This window comes from Anomaloglossus baeobatrachus, chromosome 3, assembly GCF_048569485.1.
Source record: "Anomaloglossus baeobatrachus isolate aAnoBae1 chromosome 3, aAnoBae1.hap1, whole genome shotgun sequence".
NCBI classification, from domain to species: Eukaryota; Metazoa; Chordata; class Amphibia; order Anura; family Aromobatidae; genus Anomaloglossus; species Anomaloglossus baeobatrachus.
Window position 1 is genome coordinate 47,140,648 of NC_134355.1, and position 18,827 is coordinate 47,159,474.

The 18,827-nt window shown below is 42.5% G+C and overlaps 1 protein-coding gene across 3 annotated transcripts in view; it reads left to right on the forward strand.

The window, feature by feature from the left end:
* The window catches only part of BICRAL (BICRA like chromatin remodeling complex associated protein), an 83,733-nt gene that overhangs the window by 25,830 nt on the left and 39,076 nt on the right, over positions 1–18,827 (forward strand). For all 3 annotated transcript variants that reach the window (XM_075339183.1, XM_075339181.1, XM_075339182.1), the window contains exons 2-4: positions 10,056–10,172; positions 10,484–10,529; positions 17,227–17,275. In XM_075339183.1, the coding sequence (XP_075195298.1) occupies positions 10,489–10,529; positions 17,227–17,275 (90 nt within the window). In that variant the 5' untranslated portion in view covers positions 10,056–10,172; positions 10,484–10,488. The remainder of the gene's footprint in view (positions 1–10,055; positions 10,173–10,483; positions 10,530–17,226; positions 17,276–18,827) is intronic.

Consider the following 18,827-nt stretch of genomic DNA (forward strand, 5'->3'; position numbering starts at 1 on the left):
GCAATCCGGCAAAATACCAGATGTGTGAAACGGCCCTTAGACCCGCAACACACATCCGTTTTTTTTGTATGTGTGCGGTACGTATTTGCACGTACCGGAGACACGGAGATACGGAGACCAATGTTATTCAATGGTAGATGGCACACACACGTAAAATCACACGGAACGTGTGTCCATGTGGTAAGTACGTGTGTGCATGTCCGTTTTTGGCCGGCATCACGCAGGCACGGACCCGCTAAAGTCTATGGGTCCATGCCTGCACGGACCGCACACGGAGTATGTCCGTGTTCAGCACGTTTCGTCCGTGTGCGTTTTTAAACGAACAATGTTATTATTTTGTTTTTTTTTGTTAAATTCAGTATACTTACCTTTTTTCATGATGTTCTCAGTCATACTTACATTGGCGCTCGGTTTGTTTCTTCCCCCGGCTCATACTTACTGCTCCCCGATCACCAGCGCTGCGAGGAACAGCTGTGCAGAGAATGCGCGGCAACAATTACTTTGAAAAAGCCGGCCGCTCATTAATCAATCTCGTATTCCCTGCTTTCCGCGCCCACAGACGCCTGTGATTGGTTGCAGTCAGACACGCCCCCCATGCTGAGTGACAGCTGTGTCACTGCACCCAATCACAGCAGCCGGTGGGCGTGTCTATACTGTGCAGTAAAATAAATAAATAAATAATTAAAAAAAAACGGCGTGCGGTCCCCCACAATTTTAATACCAGCCAGATAAAGCCAATACGGCTGAAGGCTGGTATTCTCAGGATGGGGAGCCCCACGTTATGGGGAGCCCTCCAGCCTAACAATATCAGTCATCAGCCGCCCAGAATTGCTGCATATATTATATGCGACAGTTCTGGGACAGTACCCGGCTCTTCCCGATTTGTGCTGGTGCGTTGGCAATCGTGGTAATAATGAGTTAATGGCAGCAGCCCATAGCTGCCACTAAATCCTAGATTAATCATGGCAGGCGTCTCCCCGAGATACCTTCCATGAGTAATCTGTAAGTTACAGTAAATAAACACACACCAGAAAAAATCCTTTATTTGCAGTAAAAAACAAATACCCTCGTTCACCACTTTATTAAGCACGAAAAACCCCTCCATGTCCGCGTAATCCACGGAGGTCCAGCGTCGCTTCCAGCTCTGCTACATGGAGGTGACAGGAGCTGCAGAAGACACCGCCGCTCCTGTCAGCTCCACGCAGCAACTGAAGACAGCCGCGCGATCAGCTGAGCTGTCACTGAGGTAACTCGCGGCCACCGCTGGATCCTCCAACTGTGACAGCAAGTCGCCCAAGTGACAGCGATAGTAATAAAATGGAAGAAATTCAAAATCAGTGTGAATCAACATCGATCAGGGGCACCGTGCAAAATCTCACCTCGTGTGGTATCCAGCATCATGAGAAAGGAGGTGAGAAATCAGCCTAAAACTACACGGGGAGAACTTGTTAATAATCTCAAGTCAGCTGGGACCACTGTCACCAAGTAAACCATTGGTAACACATTATGCTGTAATGGTTTAAAATCCTGCAGTGCCCGCAAAGTCCCACTGTTCATGAAGGCCCATGTGCAGCTGACCTGTCTGAAGTTTGCCAATGAACACCTGGATGATTCTGAGAGTGATTGGGAGATGGTGCTGTGGTCAGATGAGACAAAAATTGAGCTCTTTGACCTTAACTCAAATCGCAGTTTTTGGAGGAAGAGAAGTGCTGCCTATGACCCAAACCATCCCCACTGTCAACCATGAAGGTGGAAACATTATGTTTTGGGGGTGTTTCTCTGCTAAGGGCACAGGACTACTTGACCACATCAATGGGACAATGGATTGAGCCATGTACCACAAAATCCTGAGTGACAACCTCCTTCCCTCCGCCATGACATTAAAAATGGGTCGTGGCTGGGTCTTCCAGCACGACAATGACTCAAAACATACAGCCAGTGCATCAAAGGAGTGGCTCAAAAAGAAGCACACTAAAGTCATAGAGTGGCCTAGCCAGTCTCCAGACCTTAATCATATAGAAAACTTATGGAGGAGCTGAAGCCCTGAGTTGCCAAGCGACAGCCGCAAAATCTTAATGATTTAGAGATGATCTGCAAAGAGAAGTGGAGCAAAATTCCTCCTGACGTGTGCAAACCTCATCATCAACTACAAAGAACGTCTGACTGCTGGGCTGCCAACAAGGGTTTTGCCAACAAGTATTAAGTTTGCCAGAGGAATCAAATACTTATTTCTCTTTGTAAAATGCAAATACATTTGTATAATTTATACAATGTGATTTTCTGGATTTTATTTTGGATATTCTATCTCTCACTGTTAAAATTAACCTACCCGTAAAATTATAGACTGTTCCAGTCTTTTTCAGAGGGCAAACTTACAAAATCAGTAAGGGATCAGATAATTATTTCCTTCACTGTAGATGAGTGTCATCAGCTCTGATGTGCTGTCAAATATTTTATTATTTGGATCATTAGATTGAGTAAATCCTCATCTTCAGTTTTTAAAGTAAATGCATATTAGTACAATTCCTTGTGATATATTTTTATGATAATTATTGCTTATCATGCTTTCAATTTATTGTCATTTGTGTGTGTGGGGATGAGTGGGATTTATCCTTTGTTTTAAAAGAAAAATGTATTTTATTTTTGGACAAATTCATGTTTTTTTCAACTAAATAAAGTGTTATAAAACTTTGCTAAACGGTCGTTGCTGTGATTCACCAGCTCGTCCCCAGTTTAAAAAAAACTCAATGCGTGTACAATCTGTAGATAGAACAAATAAGCGTTTTTATGCATACTCTAATAGTGCCTTTAGAAAAATAGAAAAAGGAGCAAAATGTCAAAAATCCGCAAGTGTAAACATTTCGGTGATGAATGAGCAAAAAAAAAAAGCGCTTGTTCGGTAACACATCATTTCGTGGAAGTAGAGGATCTGCTGCCAATAACATGGCACTGTATGGAGGCAGAACTAAAAGAACTCCATAGAGACTTGGATCTCTAAAATAGCCATCGATGAGAGCAGTCTATAAAACACAGACACATAATGACAAAGGAAGTACAGACAGCTACCTGGTGAAAAGAGGTGAGTGTTGAAAATGCAGAGCCACAGGGTAAATTTGGTCAGCTCTTTAAAGGGAATCAATCGAATTTCCCTAATGCGTATGTCAAAAGTCTCTCACGTAACCAGCCTCATCTTGAAAAAAAATCTACTGCCGATGTCTAATAAAGGATTACACATCAATATATAGGGTAGCAACATTCAATAGCTGGCACTAGAGAGAATCCCTTCTTTTTGAAGAAGAGCTAATTTGCATACCTCATTCCTGAGTAGAATTGCTTGTCCCATAACACTCTCCTCAAGAAAACCTAGTACCCCTAAGACCTACGTTCACCACCTCTCAGGTAGCCAACCAGCACACTGTTCTTTACCAACAAAGGGTAAAATGCGTGAAACGGCTGGATTTGTTTGTCTAAAATGCTTAGCTGTTTTGAAATATTCCCCAAAGGGTCAGGTTTTGACTTATTGGGTAGCTACCACTAATAATAGACATTCTTAAAGGGAACTTGTTATGTCCAAAAATTATGTTTACGCTGCCTTAGGCCTCTTTCACACGTCCGTGAAAAACCACGCACGTTTTTCACGGACGTGTCAGAGGTGCGTTTTTCCCTCCGTGAGCCGTTTTTATGGCACACGTGTGTTCTCCGTGTGTTATCCGTGATAACACACGGAGAACGGGAACTTTCTGCTCACCTGTCCCTGGCGTCGCTGTCAGTGGTGCTGATCTTCACTCTCCGGTCCTACCGACTCCCCGCTGCTGCTGCTTCCGGCCGCAGTGAAGTGAATATTTAATGAGCATAATGAGCGGCGGTCGGAAGCAAGTGACAGCAGCGGCAGAGACAGGAGGGCTGGAGAAGGTGAGTAAAGTTTTTTTTTTTTTTCAAACGTGTGTTTTCTCCGGCGCGTGTCACACGGAACATCTCACGCGCGTTTGCGTTCCGTGTGACACCCGGGATGCCGGAGAAAAACGGACATGTTGACATGTGGAGCACACGGACACACGTATGCTCCACACGTACACACGGTCCATGGTAGAACACGCACGTGAGCACAGACCCATTGATTTTAATGGGTCTATGTGTGCCCGTGTCTCCGGTACGTGAGGAAACGGACCAAACACGTACCGGAGACACGGACGTGTGAAAGAGGCCTTACTGAAAGCACAGCTACCGGAAAAAAGATGAACTAATTTCCTCTCTGTAGCCTCTTGCTTTCAGTCATAAGGGCGGGCATGGAGCGATTACAGCCATCACTCGCTATAAAGTGAGCTGCCACTGTATCAGTCACTGGCACTTTCATTTACAGCACATCTATGATTACAGCCTCCTCTCACAGTATAATCAGTAATGCTTCTAATCACTCCGTGCATGTACCTGACAAATTCCCTCTAAAGCAATGATGATAACCCCACACTTTTCACTGTGTAGACTCTTTGTAATGAAACTGGGTTCTGTGATCTATGGAAGCAAAGCTTTCTTTAAAGTGAAACATTTTGTATCAGAAATTAATGGTATATACTCCTTCATAGTGAAGCTATGAGTTACTACGCTTAAAGTAGATCTCTCACCAGATTGGCTTTATAATCTTCTTATTAAAAGGATAATTTTGGGAATCCACCTAAAGAGTAAGAGAGCTCATGAGTCCAAGTGTATTCATTTTCCACCCATCCAGCCTGATTGACATCTGCAGCTTATACTAAACAGTGTGAGATTTCAACAGCAACAGGGAGGCGGGACACTGAGGACTCTTAGGTCCTTAACACAACAGACAGCAGCAACTACTGCATGTCACTAAGCTGTACAGCTAAGGTTGATTCACAATGATACCCCTTTGCCATCACTCCATGATCTTCTGATGTTAGAGATTGTACCATCCTGGCCTCCTGCTTTGCCCACTACCTGCACATAATACTGATAGTTCATAAGAAAGGTATGAAGAAATATATTAATAAGACCCTGTCAACAGTTTTTAGATAGCATGAAATCCTGGCATGCTTCCTTCTTAAGGCTGCTTTACACGCAGCGACATCGCTAGCGATGTCGCTCGTGAAAGCACCCGCCCCCGTCGTTTGTGCGTCACGGGAAAAATCGCTGCCGGTGGCGCACAATATTGCTAGGACCCGTCTCACATACTTACCTTCCTAGCGACGTCGCTGGGCCCAGCGAACAGCCTCTTTTCTAAGGGGGCGGTTCGTGCAGCGTCACAGCAACATCACACTGCAGCCGTCCAATAGAAGCGGAGGGGCGGAGAGCAGCCGCATGGAAGTCACGCCTACCTCGTTGCCGAAGGACGCAGGAACGCTGTTGTTCGTCATTCCCGGGGTGTCACACATAGCGATGTGTGCTGCCTCAGGAACAACGAACAACCTGCATCCAGAACAAGGAACGACATTTGGGAAATAGACGACGTGTCAACAATTAACAATTTGGTAAGTATTTTGCATCGTCAGCGGTCGCTCGTACGTGTCACACGCAACGACGTCGCTAACGAGGCCGAATGTGCGTCACAAATTCCATGACCCCAACGACATCTCGTTAGCGATGTCGTCGCGTGTAAAGCCCCCTTTAGACTATGTGCACACAAATTTTTTTTCAACTTTTTTTTTTCTGCAGGAAAACTCAGAATCTTGTCTGGAAAAGCATAACTCATTTTTTTTAGGTATTTTTGTTGCATTTCAATGAATGGGTAAAAACAAATAAAATAAAAATGCTGAAAGAATCGACATGCTGCAGTTTAAAAAGAAAATAAATAAATTAATTAAAAAATCACAATTCAGAAAAGGTAGGGAAATTTAATAAAGCATGAGAATGAGATTTTAGAAATGTAATTTATTTTGCTGCTAACGTACGACGGTGCTTTTCTTTTTTTCCATGCCGAAAATGCTGTGTGTTTACAAGCCCTTACAGATTGCTGTTTTAGGCCGGGGCCACACGGCGACTACTGCGATCCTCGCATGACACTCGGCTTACGCTGGCAGCACAGCAGGAGCCAAGTGTCATGCGAGTATCACTGCGACTGAGGTCCGATCATGCGATCGGACCTCTTTTGCGGGGGACGGGCCGGCACTGAGGAGGGGTGGGCCAGCGCTGAGGAGGGGCGGGCCGGCACGGAGGAGGAGAGGGAACGATTTATCTCCCTCTCTCCTCCATAGCCAGCTATTGCCATTCTCGCACTGCACTCGCGGTACACCCGTGTACCGCGAGTTCAGTGCGATCTTCTCTCGTTCTATAGACTTGAATGAGGAGTGTCGCATTACAATCGCAGCATACTGCAATTGTTTTCTCGGTCCGACTGGGGCCGAGAAAATAATCGCTCATGGGTGCTGGGACATAGGTTAATATTGGTCCGAGTGGAATGCGATGTTTTATCACATTCCACTCGGTCCGATTTTCATGCCGTGTGGCTTAGGCCTATATTGTAAGCCACCCTACTACTGGAACTGCAGCTAGGGCTTAGTTTTGGAGTAGGGCTTACATTTTAGGAATTCTCAAAAAAGCCCCCAGAAAACCTACTAGGGCTTATTTTTGGGGTTGGTCTTATTTGAGGCAAAACTGGGTATATACCCCACAATAGGATCATCAAAACTGACATGTGAACACAGCGTAAGCTAAGAGCGATGTACACTTGTTTAATTATGAAATATTCATAATTTATATATTTATTTATATATATAAAAAAAGTACAACACTTACATTTATTCATTCTAGTGTCACAATTGTCTGGGAATGCCCACAGATTTGCAGATAACAACCTCAGTTCCAACTGTTTCACCTAGGCTGCTTTCACACATCCGGTTTTTCCTGTACAGCACAATGCGGCATTTTGCAGAAAAAACGCAACCGTTTTTTTTTTGCCACCGGTTGCCTTTTTTTTTTTTGCATAGACTTACATTAGTGCCGTATTGTGCCGCATGGGCTTGCGTTTCGTCCGGTTTTTGCCGCATGCGGCAGATTTAGCCGATGCGGCGGCCGGATGGAACGTTGCCTGGCACGTTTTTTTGTCCGGCAAAAAAAAACGCACCGCGCCACATCCTGCCGATGCGGCGCGATTTGCAATGCATGCCTATGGACGCCGCATGCAGTGTCCTGCGGAAAACACCGCATCCGGCCGCCACATGCGTTTTTTTCTCCACTGCGCATGCGGAAGCGCAAGCGGCAAAAACCGGACGGGCCGCATGTAAAAAACTTATGCAAAGGATGCGGTTTTGTCGCCGCATCCGTTGCATAGGTTTTAGAGCCGGATTGGCCGGCTCTGCTAAAACCGGAGGTGTGAAAGCAGCCTTACAGTTTTGTGCTTGACACAGAAGAAAGGTTCCTGTGTCTGGAAGGGAGCAGGACACTGTGTGAAGGCGGATTGATGACTGCCTATTTCACCAGGGAACATAATCCCTTCTCTATTTTAAGCATTGACTGTAAGAAACAAGGGTCTGGCTTAGCAATTGAAATCAAACGGTTGGCCAGCTCCCTCCACATACAGCTCTGGTCATATGCCAACATAGGAAACTCCTCCATGTCAAACACAGGGCTTAAAGAGGTCCAACCACCAGGATTTTCGCAGTAAAATATTCGCATGTATATGGACGTTGACAGGTATATGATGTAAAATAAAAAAGACCATTTTCAGTAAAAACATGAATATCGCTAGTACATCTGATAACTATCTAAGCGTTGTAGTGCAACCTCCCCTCATTTATGGCTAAAGGAAATTTTCAGTAAAGTGAGTCTTTGCTTTTTCCAAACAATACATAATGGGCTGAACATAGGAACTCCAGAATAAGACAGGAGGGGCCGTCAAGAGAAAAAGTGGCACAAGGCTTTTTTTTTTTAGCCCTTTTAGCAATTTAAAGGGGGTCTCCTCACTGATTGGACGTTACGTACATATCCTAGCTATATTATTTGTACGGATACTGAGGGTTTCCAGAGCATCTCACTTCTAGATAGGGAGATGAAAGGTGCAAGTGACAAAGCATCCATAGGCCAGTTGCCAGATTTCGTGCACATCTGAAAGGTATCATACCCTTTTCCTATTAATAAGAATATGACAAGTGCACGATACCTTCAGATACTTAACCCCTTCAGCCCCGGGGCACTTTCCGTTTTTGCGTTTTTGTTTTTTGCTCCCCTTCTTCCGAGAGCCGTAACTTTTTTATTTTTCCGTCAATCTTGCCATATGAGGGCTTGTTTTTTGCGGGACAAGTTGTACTTTTAAATAAAACCATACGTTTTACCATATGGTGTACTGGAAAGCAGCAAAAAAATTCCAAGTGTGGAAAAATTGCAAAAAAAGTGTGATGGCACAATAGTTTTTGGGATGTTTTATTCACGGTGTTCACTATATGGTAAAACTGATGTGTGGGTATGATACCTGAGGTCGGTGCGAGTTTGTAGACACCAAACATGTATAGGTTTACTTGTAACTAAGTGGTTAAAAAAAATTCACAAGTTTGTCCAATAAAAGTGGCGCACGTTTTGCGCCATTTTCCGAAACACGTAGCGTTCTTATTTTTTGGGATCTATGGCTCAGTGACGGCTTATTTTTTGCGTCTCGAGCTGATGTTTGTAATGATAGCATTTTTGCGCAGATGCTACGTTTTGATCGCCTGTTATTACATTTTGCGTAAAACTTGCGGCGACCAAAAAACGTAATTTTGGCGTTTGGAATTTTTTTGCCACTACGCCGTTTACCAATCAGATTAATTGATTTTATATTTTGATAGATCAGGCATTTCTGAACGCGGCGATACCAAATATGTGTATATTTATTTATTTTTTAACCCTTTAATTTTCAATGGGGGGAAAGGGGGGTGATTTGAACTTTTAGGTTTTTTGTTTTTTTTTTAATTTTTTAAAACTTTTTTTTTACTTTTTTTATTTTATTTTACTAGTCCCCCTAGGGGGCTATAGCGATCAGCAATCCGATTGCTGATCGCTATCTGCTGATTACAGCTATACCGCTGTAAACAGCAGAAATAGTCACTTTCTTTCTTCCTCTGCTCCGTGCCGAGGAAGAATGAAAGTGAAACTTCGTAGCACCAGGCGTCATCACATGACCCTGTGCTACGATGGCAACCACCGAACGTCACGTGATCACTCACGTGACGTCCGGAGGGGGCGGCGGTAAGAAAAAAAGATGGCCGCGCGCATATAGATCTCGCTGCCAGACTTTGGCAGCGAGATCTAAGGGGTTAATGTTCCGGGTGGAATGCGATTCCACTCGGAACATGTAGGCACACATGTCAGCTGTTGAAAACAGCTGATATGTGTGCCGATCCACGCCGCCTGCCCGCGGCAGGGGGCGGGGCTTACCGGGACACGATCCATGACGGATATATCCGTCCATGGTCGTGAAGGGGTTAAAGAGGACCAACCACCAAATTTTCATATATAAACTAAAGCCAGTGCTATACTGGCACTATCATGCTGATTCTAAACATACCTTTAATTGTGAGATCGGATGTATAGTTTCTGAAATATAGGCAAGCACAGTTTGTGAAGTGCACTGTTACTTGATTGATAGGAGCTACAGAATATCTAATAGGTGGATCAGGTTTTGCTAGCTATTCCCACCCCTGTCCTTCCTCCAACCTGTCCTTCCACCCTCCTTTCTCCACCTTGTGGAATGCAATGTTATTTGATTGACAGATGCAACAGAATATCTAATAGGTGGGTTCGGTTTTGATAGTTATTCCCGCCCCTGGTTGCCTGTTTGTCCTTCCTCTACCTGTAATAACAGAGACAGGGGGAGGAAGGACAGGCAGGCAGACAGGGCGGGAATAACTAGCAAGACCCAGGATTGAGGCTATTGTGAAATTGGTGGACATTTTCTACTAAACGTACCATATATTAGTAATCCGAATGTAAACTTTTGTTTGAATTGACCACCTTCTTAAATCTAGAGATTTATTAAATTGGTATTTTGGTATTAAAGCTGTTATACCTGTGCCTTTTTTAAAATCGACATCCAATTTGAACAATTTGTACTATTTTTTTTTTCCTCCCAGGTCCCAACGTTCAGTAACAGCATTTGCTTGTCAAAATGAACATTCTGAATCCATTTCAATATGACGCCTATTATCAATGGCCTGATCAGAAGTTGTGGTAATACTTTGGAACACAAGGTACTTTTTTTTTGCAATTGCTCATGCGAAAGAAATCTAAAATTTATTAAAAACCAAAATTTGTCAATGATTGTTCTTTTTTAGAAGTGGAGAATAACCTACTGGCGATCAGCCAGTCCTTAATGTTGTATTAATTTGGAATTCCTTATTGTATGAAAGATAGTCCTGGAATCATAGGAAAATATTCCCGTACCCGTGAAGTATCGGGGTATTTACCAGTAATTAAGTGGATTTGACTAATTTTATTGGACGTTGAAATTTAGTGTGTTGGACTCGCACACGTTAAATAGAAGTGTATTTTTTTTGTGTAGCTGACATGGATGATGATGATGACTCCGGTCTTCTTGATATTATCGGGTAAGTGGATTATATTTAAATTTTTATATCTTTGCATCAAGCCTGCTAAAAACTGCATAAAAAATTATTTGATTGGAAACTTTTTTGCTCAGATTTTTTTTAAAAATGAATATAATCTATTTTAGGTAACTAAATTAGTGAGATTGTGCAACTTTTATATCAAACACATGTTGTGGGACTATTTTATTTTATTTTTTTTTTACTATGGGCCTAAAAACAGCAGGTACAATGCCTTACGAAAGTATTTGGCCCCTTTGAATTTTTCAACCTTTTCCCATATTTCAGGCATCAAACATAAAGATAAAAAATGTAATGTTCTGGTGAAGAACCAACAACAAGTGGGACACAGTTGTGAAGTAGAACGAAATTTATTGCTTATTTTAAACTTTTTTAAAGAATAAATAACTGAAAATTGGGGCGTGCAATATTATTTGTCCCCTTTAAGTTAATACTTTGTAGTTTGTAGCGCCACCTTTTGCTGCGATTACAGCTGCAGTCGCTTGGGGTATGTGTCTATCAGTTTTGCACATCGAGAGACTAAAATTCTTGCTCATTCTTCCTTTGCAAACAGCTGGAGCTGAGTGAGGTTAGATGGAGAGCGTTTGTGAACAGCAGCTTTCAGCTCTTTCCACAGATTCTCGATTGGGTTCAGGTCTGGACTGTGACTTGGCCATTCTAACACCTGAATACGTTTATTTGTGAACCATTCCATTGTAGATTTTTGCTTTATGTTTGGGATCATTGTCTTGTTGGAAGACAAATCTCCGTCCCAGTCTCAGGTGTTTTGCAGACTCCAACAGGTTTTTTTCAAGAATGGTCCTGTATTTGGCTCCATCCATCTTCCCATCAATTATAACCATCTTCCCTGTCCCTGCTGAAGAAAAGCAGGCCCAAACCATGATGCTGCCACCACCATGTTTGACGGTGGGGATGGTGTGTTCAGGGTGATGAGCTGTATTGCTTTTATGCCAAACATATAATTTGGTATTGTGCCCAAATAGTTTGATTTTGGTTTCATCTGACCAGAGCACCTTCTTCCACATGTTTGGTGTCTTCCAGGTGGCTTGTGGCAAACTTTAAACAACACTTTTTATGGCTTTCTTCTTGCCACTCTTCCATAAAGGCCAGATTTGTGCAGTGTACGACTGATTGTTGTCCTATGGACAGACTCTCCCCCCTCAGCTGTAGATCTCTGCAGTTCATCCGGAGTGATCATGAGCCTCTTGGCTGCATCTCTGATCAGTCGTCTCCTTGTTTGAGATGAAAGTTTGGATGGACGGCTGGGTCTTGGTAGATTTGCAATGGTATGATACTCCTTCCATTTCAATATGATTGCTTGCACAATGCTCCTTGGGATGATTAAAGTTTTGGAAATCTGTTTGTAACCAAATCTGTCTTTAAACTTCTCCACAATAATATCACGGACCTGCCTGTTGTGTTCCTTGGTCTTAATGATACTATCTGTGCTTTAAACAGAACACTGAGACTATCACAGAGCAGGTGCATTTATACGGAGACTTGATTACACACAGGGGCTTATATTTATCATCATCAGTCATTTAGGACAACATTGGATCATTCCGAGATCCTCAATGAACTTCTAGAGTGAGTTTGCTGCACTGAAAGTAAAGGGGATGAATAATATTGCACGCCCCACTTTTCAGTTATTTATTTTTTAAAATAGATTAAAATAAGCAATACATTTTGTTCAACTTCACAATTGTGTCCCACTTGTTGTTGATTCTTCACCATAACATTAAAATTTTTATCTTTATGTTTGAAGCCTGAAATTTGGAAGAAGGTTGACAAATTCAAGGGGGCTGAATACTTTCGCAAGGCACTGTAGTTGCTAACTACCTGCCTGTTCTACTGGTGCGGCTTTGAGCAGTCATGGATTTGTACCCCCTACGATTCTGATATTTCACGTCAACAAAGCAGCTCTTTCTCTTCTGGGCTGCTCTGTTGACTGGGGTTGGACTGCCGACGTCATGCTGATTGACATCCAGCTTCCCACACTTAAGGAACGGGGAATCACCTGTTAACAGCATGATGTCGGCAGTCACGCCCCAGCAGCAGAGCGGAAGAGAAGGCGCTGCCCTTGCTGATGTGATGATAAGTGGAAGCCGCAGGATCACTGGCAAGGGCGGCGCTGATCAGAAAAGGCTGTTAGTTAGCAACTAGGACCATAGTAAAAACAAAAAATAATCCCGGATAAACCCCTTTAAGGATTCGCTCACACAAAACATATAAATCAGAATAGTGCAATCGGATTGAAAAAGGGATGGCTTTCAGACCAGTGTTATTCAATGAGGCAGTGTACAAGGCACTCGGAGTTGGCGTGTGTGCGGGCGGAGCTCTCGGCTCAAGATCTCATCTGCACGCACACCGCCTCTAGACCATTGATCTTCCAGCAGGGGACTTAAGGAAAATGGTGCCCGGAGGCGGCGTGTGTGTAGATGAGATCTCGGCTTGTCATTGAGCCGATTAAATCAATCTGCGCATGCACTAACTCCTTGCAACATTTCTTTGAAGCCAACACCGCCGACAGTTTCTAGAGGCTGCCTGCCTGCGAGCAGCTGGGACACTTGCCGCACCGTCTGCAACATTGCCCTACTCCACTACTGCACCTGCCTCCTGTGACCCCTCTCCACCACTGCTGCCGCTACAGCCCCCCCTCCCCCTGGTAACACACCACCGAATAAAAAAGGCGGACCCCATTTTTGTTTTACCTTTTTTTTTTTCTAAATTTGTGCGGATTGCACAAGGATGACAAGTGAAATAAAAAGGCCCCATTTTTCAACATGAGAATGGGACCGCTTTTTTTGTACAGCCGTGTGATCCCAACCTAAGAGTTATAACATAAGTATATAAATAAAGACAATGAGGCTGACAACAAAAATCCATTATGTACAGTTTTTATTGCACAAGCCATAACAGAGTAGACAATATTTTAGCATATACAGATGCCGGATGAATGAATAATGTAATGTCCAATAAGAAAAAAACATCTGTTAATGTCGTATAATTAGCAGGAATATTCTTTACAACTAATAGTATAATAGTAATTAGTGAAATAAAGTTGGGGTTAGAATTAGAACAGGTTTACATCCAATACACAGTTTTGCCTTCTTTGGTTTTCAAGTCTACAACTACGGCACAGCACGATATAGATCAGTCCTGACTTCCATTCTGTAGTGATCTATAATGCTATGTGCGCACGCTGAATATTTGGTTGCAGACATTTCTGCACCAAATCTGCATCTCTTGGCAGAAAAACAACTTGCAATTTTGCCCAGTTTTTTATGCGGTTTTTTCCATGTTTATTCTTTGCATTTTGGGGTGGAAAAACGCTGCAAAAAGCTGAACGAATTGACATGCTGCAGATTTATTTCTGCACCAAATCTGCAAGGGAAAAAAAGCAACATGTGCACAAAACATCATGATTATCATTGACTTTGCTGGCATAAGGGTTTGCATGCAGTTTTGTGACAAAATTGCACTAAAATAACGCTTCAACAAACGTGATAAAAATGCACTGTGTGCACACAGCCTTAAAATGAACCCCCCTATTCTTGGTACTTCTACCTTTAGAACTACAGAATGAAAAAGGCATCTGTGTATAAATTTTCTTTCTCTATCATAGGGATGTGAAACACTTGCCTGTTCATGTAACTCGCATATACAGTTAGGTCCAGAAATATTTGGACAGTGACACAAGTTTTGTTATTTTAGCTATTTACAAAAACATGTTCAGAAATACAATTCTATATATAATATGGGATGAAAGTGCACACTCCCAGCTGCAATATGAGAGTTTTCACATCCAAATCGGAGAAAGGGTTTAGGAATCATAGCTCTGTAATGCATAGCCTCCTCTTTTTCAAGGGACCAAAAGTAATTGGACAAGGGACTCTAAGGGCTGCAATTAAATCTGAAGGCGTCTCCCTCGTTAACCTGTAATCAATGAAGTAGTTAAAAGGTCTGGGGTTGATTACAGGTGTGTGGTTTTGCATTTGGAAGCTGTTGCTGTGACCAGACAACATGCGGTCTAAGGAACTCTCAATTGAGGTGAAGCAGAACATCCTGAGGCTGAAAAAAAAGAAAAAATCCATCAGAGAGATAGCAGACATGCTTGGAGTAGCAAAATCAACAGTCGGGTACATTCTGAGAAAAAAGGAATTGACTGGTGAGCTTGGGAACTCAAAAAGGCCTGGGCGTCCACGGATGATAACAGTGGTGGATGATCGCCACATACTTTCTTTGGTGAAGAAGAACCCGTTCACAACATCAACTGAAGTCCAGAACACTCTCAGTGAAGTAGGTGTAACTGTCTCTAAGTCAACAGTAAAGAGAAGACTCCATGAAAGTAAATACAAAGGGTTCACATCTAGATGCAAACCATTCATCAATTCCACAAATAGACAGGCCAGAGTTAAATTTGCTGAAAAACACCTCATGAAGCCAGCTCAGTTCTGGAAAAGTATTCTATGGACAGATGAGACCAAGATCAACCTGTACCAGAATGATGGGAAGAAAAAAGTTTGGAGAAGAAAGGGAACGGCACATGATCCAAGGCACACCACATCCTCTGTAAAACATGGTGGAGGCAACGTGATGGCATGGGCATGCATGGCTTTCAATGGCACTGGGTCACTTGTGTTTATTGATGACATAACAGCAGACAAGAGTAGCCGGATGAATTCTGAAGTGTACCGGGATATACTTTCAGCCCAGATTCAGCCAAATGCCGCAAAGTTGATTGGACGGTGCTTCATAGTACAGATGGACAATGACCCCAAGCATACAGCCAAAGCTACCCAGGAGTTCATGAGTGCAAAAAAGTGGAACATTCTGCAATGGCCAAGTCAATCACCAGATCTTAACCCAATTGAGCATGCATTTCACTTGCTCAAATCCAGACTTAAGACGGAAAGACCCACAAACAAGCAAGACCTGAAGGCTGCGGCTGTAAAGGCCTGGCAAAGCATTAAGAAGGAGGAAACCTAGCGTTTGGTGATGTCCATGGGTTCCAGACTTAAGGCAGTGATTGCCTCCAAAGGATTCGCAACAAAATATTGAAAATAAAATTTTTTTTTGGGTTTGGTTTATTTGTCCAATTACTTTTGACCTCCTAAAATGTGGAGTGTTTGTAAAGAAATGTGTACAATTCCTACAATTTCTATCAGATATTTTTGTTCAAACCTTCAAATTAAACGTTACAATCTGCACTTGAATTCTGTTGTAGAGGTTTCATTTCAAATCCAATGTGGTGGCATGCAGAGCCCAACTCGCCAAAATTGTGTCACTGTCCAAATATTTCTGGACCTAACTGTACCACAATAGACATAACTGACCTTAGATGTGACCAACTTGATTCCTTTTCTATGAAATGTCAAATGAACAGGGAGCTCCTATTTTCTAAAGGGGAAATACTGTCAGATCGGAACCCCCTTTAAAATGTCCTACGAAGGGGTACTGTGAAACAATATGGCCATTGGATTCAGACAAAGTCATACAGAGCATTTCTCTTTGATATAAATGATATCGCATTCACAAGACATAACGCTCGTTGCTCTAGAAAATTGCTGACCAACAGGATGATTTGCCTACAAATAATTTTGTATTTTTGTAAGTACTGTGGGGGGGAAATCCCTCTCATTATATGGACCCATAGGGGCACTGATCACTTGCTAGTGACTATATCAGTGCCAATTCTTCAGGCTCATATCCTATACCGCAAGTACAATGTGTCATCTCATCGAGAATATTGCACCAATGGTTTAATGACTTTAGTTTCTTTGAGCCCAATTCATCAGTTTTTGAAGGATTTCTGGCATTAAACTGATTGAAATGTTGCAAAATTTTTGAACAGCTCAGAGTTCCGCAAAAACGTAGTGAATAATGTCTTTTTTACACTATTCCCTGCCAACTCCGCCAACTTTTAGAATAGTAGGTGGAACTAGGGAAAATTGGGGTGTAGCTAAAAGCGCCTGACAAATTCATTGTAGTATAAGAAAGTTGAAAGATGCTTCAGATTCGGCGCAAACCTCTCAAAGGGAATCTGTCAGCAGGTTTTTGCTTTTTAATCTGAGAGCAGCAAGATGCGTGGCAAAAGAGCTTGATTCTAGGGATGTATCACTTACTGGGCTGTTTGTTTTAGTTTCAATACAATAAGTGTTTTATCAGTAGGATATTATCACTGCAGGACTAGGTCTGACGTACAGACCAGTCAGCCTGATCGGTGTAACCCTGCCCCAGCAACGATTAGCCGCTTACCGACAATTTTCAGTGCTCACAGGAAACTGACAATAAATGGTGTCGGTGGGATTATACACAGCTTAGCATTCAGAGCACTGCTACATCTGCAACAGAGAAAATAGAGATTCTATCAAAACTGCACCAAACAGCCCAGTAAGTGATATATCGCTGGACACAGGCTCTCAGCCACTACATTATGCTGCTCTCACATTACGGTGTATAGCAACAACCTGCTTACAGATTCCCTTGGATTCAGTACATCTTACTTCAGCGATCCCTTCATTATAACTGTGAAAAACACAAATCTTAATGAATCAGACTCATTGTTTCTCTTATTTTTGGCTTTTTTTAACACTTGAAAGGAAACTTAAAAATAGTTTGGAATTCTCCTCTACAATGTTTTAATGGAATTTTATTTTCTTCTTTGTTTACCTTCAAGGGATCCACAAGCATTAAGTTACTTTCTGCATGGATCTGGTTGTAAATCAGTAAGTTGTTTTCTCTTACATTTATTTTGATTAAAGTGAACCTGTCACCAGATTTGTCCCCTATAAGCTGCGGCCACCACCAGTGAGCTCTTATATACAGCATTCTAGAATACTGTATATATAAGAGCCCAGGCCACTCTGTATAACATAAAAAACATCTTTTATTATACTCACTTAGGGGGTTGTTGGGTCCTATGGGCATCGCTTGTCTTGGTCTAGCGCCTCCTCTTGCAATCACTGTCATCCTCCTCAGCTCCGTGTGGATGACGCGTCCTATGTCATCCACACAGAGGCCTCCATTGTGCTCCTGCGCATGCGCACTGTGATCTGCCCTGCTGAGAGCAGAGCAAAGAACTGTAATGCGCAGGTGCAGGGAAAGGTTAAAGACCGCCTGTGCATGCACACTACAGTATTTTGATCTGCGCTGAGCAATGCAGAGAGAAATGCATGACCACAGGAGCTCAATGGAGGACACTATGTGTATGATATAGCATGTGTCATCTACATGGAGCATTGCAGGAAGACGGCGATTGCAAGAAGATAGGAGGCGCAGTACCTAGAACAGCGACACCCATCGGACTGGACTGCCCTGCAGGTGAGTATTAAAAGAGCTATTTTCTATGTTATACAGAAGGGCCTGGACTCTTTTATATACAATATTCTAGAATGCTGTATATAAGGGCTCACTGGTGGTGGCCGCAGCTTATCGGGGAAAAACCTGGTTCCCTTTAACTGACGACAAAGGATGTTTGCATATAATTATGGGCATGAATGTTTGCATATAATTATGTAAATTTATTTGTCTGTGGAAAAGAAAGCGCACATTGGGTCTTACCAGGTATGAGCTTTTACAAATAAGGTGCTAAAGGCACACTCACCTGCTGAAGTTGTGACAGGCACAACTCCTTGAAGCACATATATCAAAAGTGGTCAACAGCAACCCCGAAAAAAATGGAGAACAATAAGGATAAAAAAAGAATCAGGTTCAATGCTGCGCTAGAAACCACATGCATCCAAGGATGTGTATTAAAAACCTTTTCTTTATTTCTGCAGGTCAACGCGTTTCAAAGACATATCCGTCTTCTTCATCAGGACACAAGAAACAATACCCGATGTGTCCTGATGGAGAAGACGGATATGTCTTTGAAACGCGTTGACCTACAGAAATAAAGAAAAGGTTTTTAATACTTATCCTTGGATTCATGTGGTTTCTAGCGCAGCATTGAACCTGATTCTTTTTTTATCCTTATTGCATATAATTATGATAATACTATTTTATTATATACCTGGTTACTTTAAAGGGGAGGAAATATTTAAATAAAAGTACACTCCTATATTTATGATGCACAACATCATCCATGTAGATAAGCATTATTGAAGTGTATAATAATAACACTCCAGTAGCCGAAACGCGTCGCTGTTGTGTCATTATCCATGGAGGACTATGTCTTAACTGTTCATATGTTTATATGACCGTTTTTATTGGAAACCAAGCAGAATAAAGTACCTGGAAATTTACTGACGTATCTCTCCTTCTTGCGCTGGGCAGAAC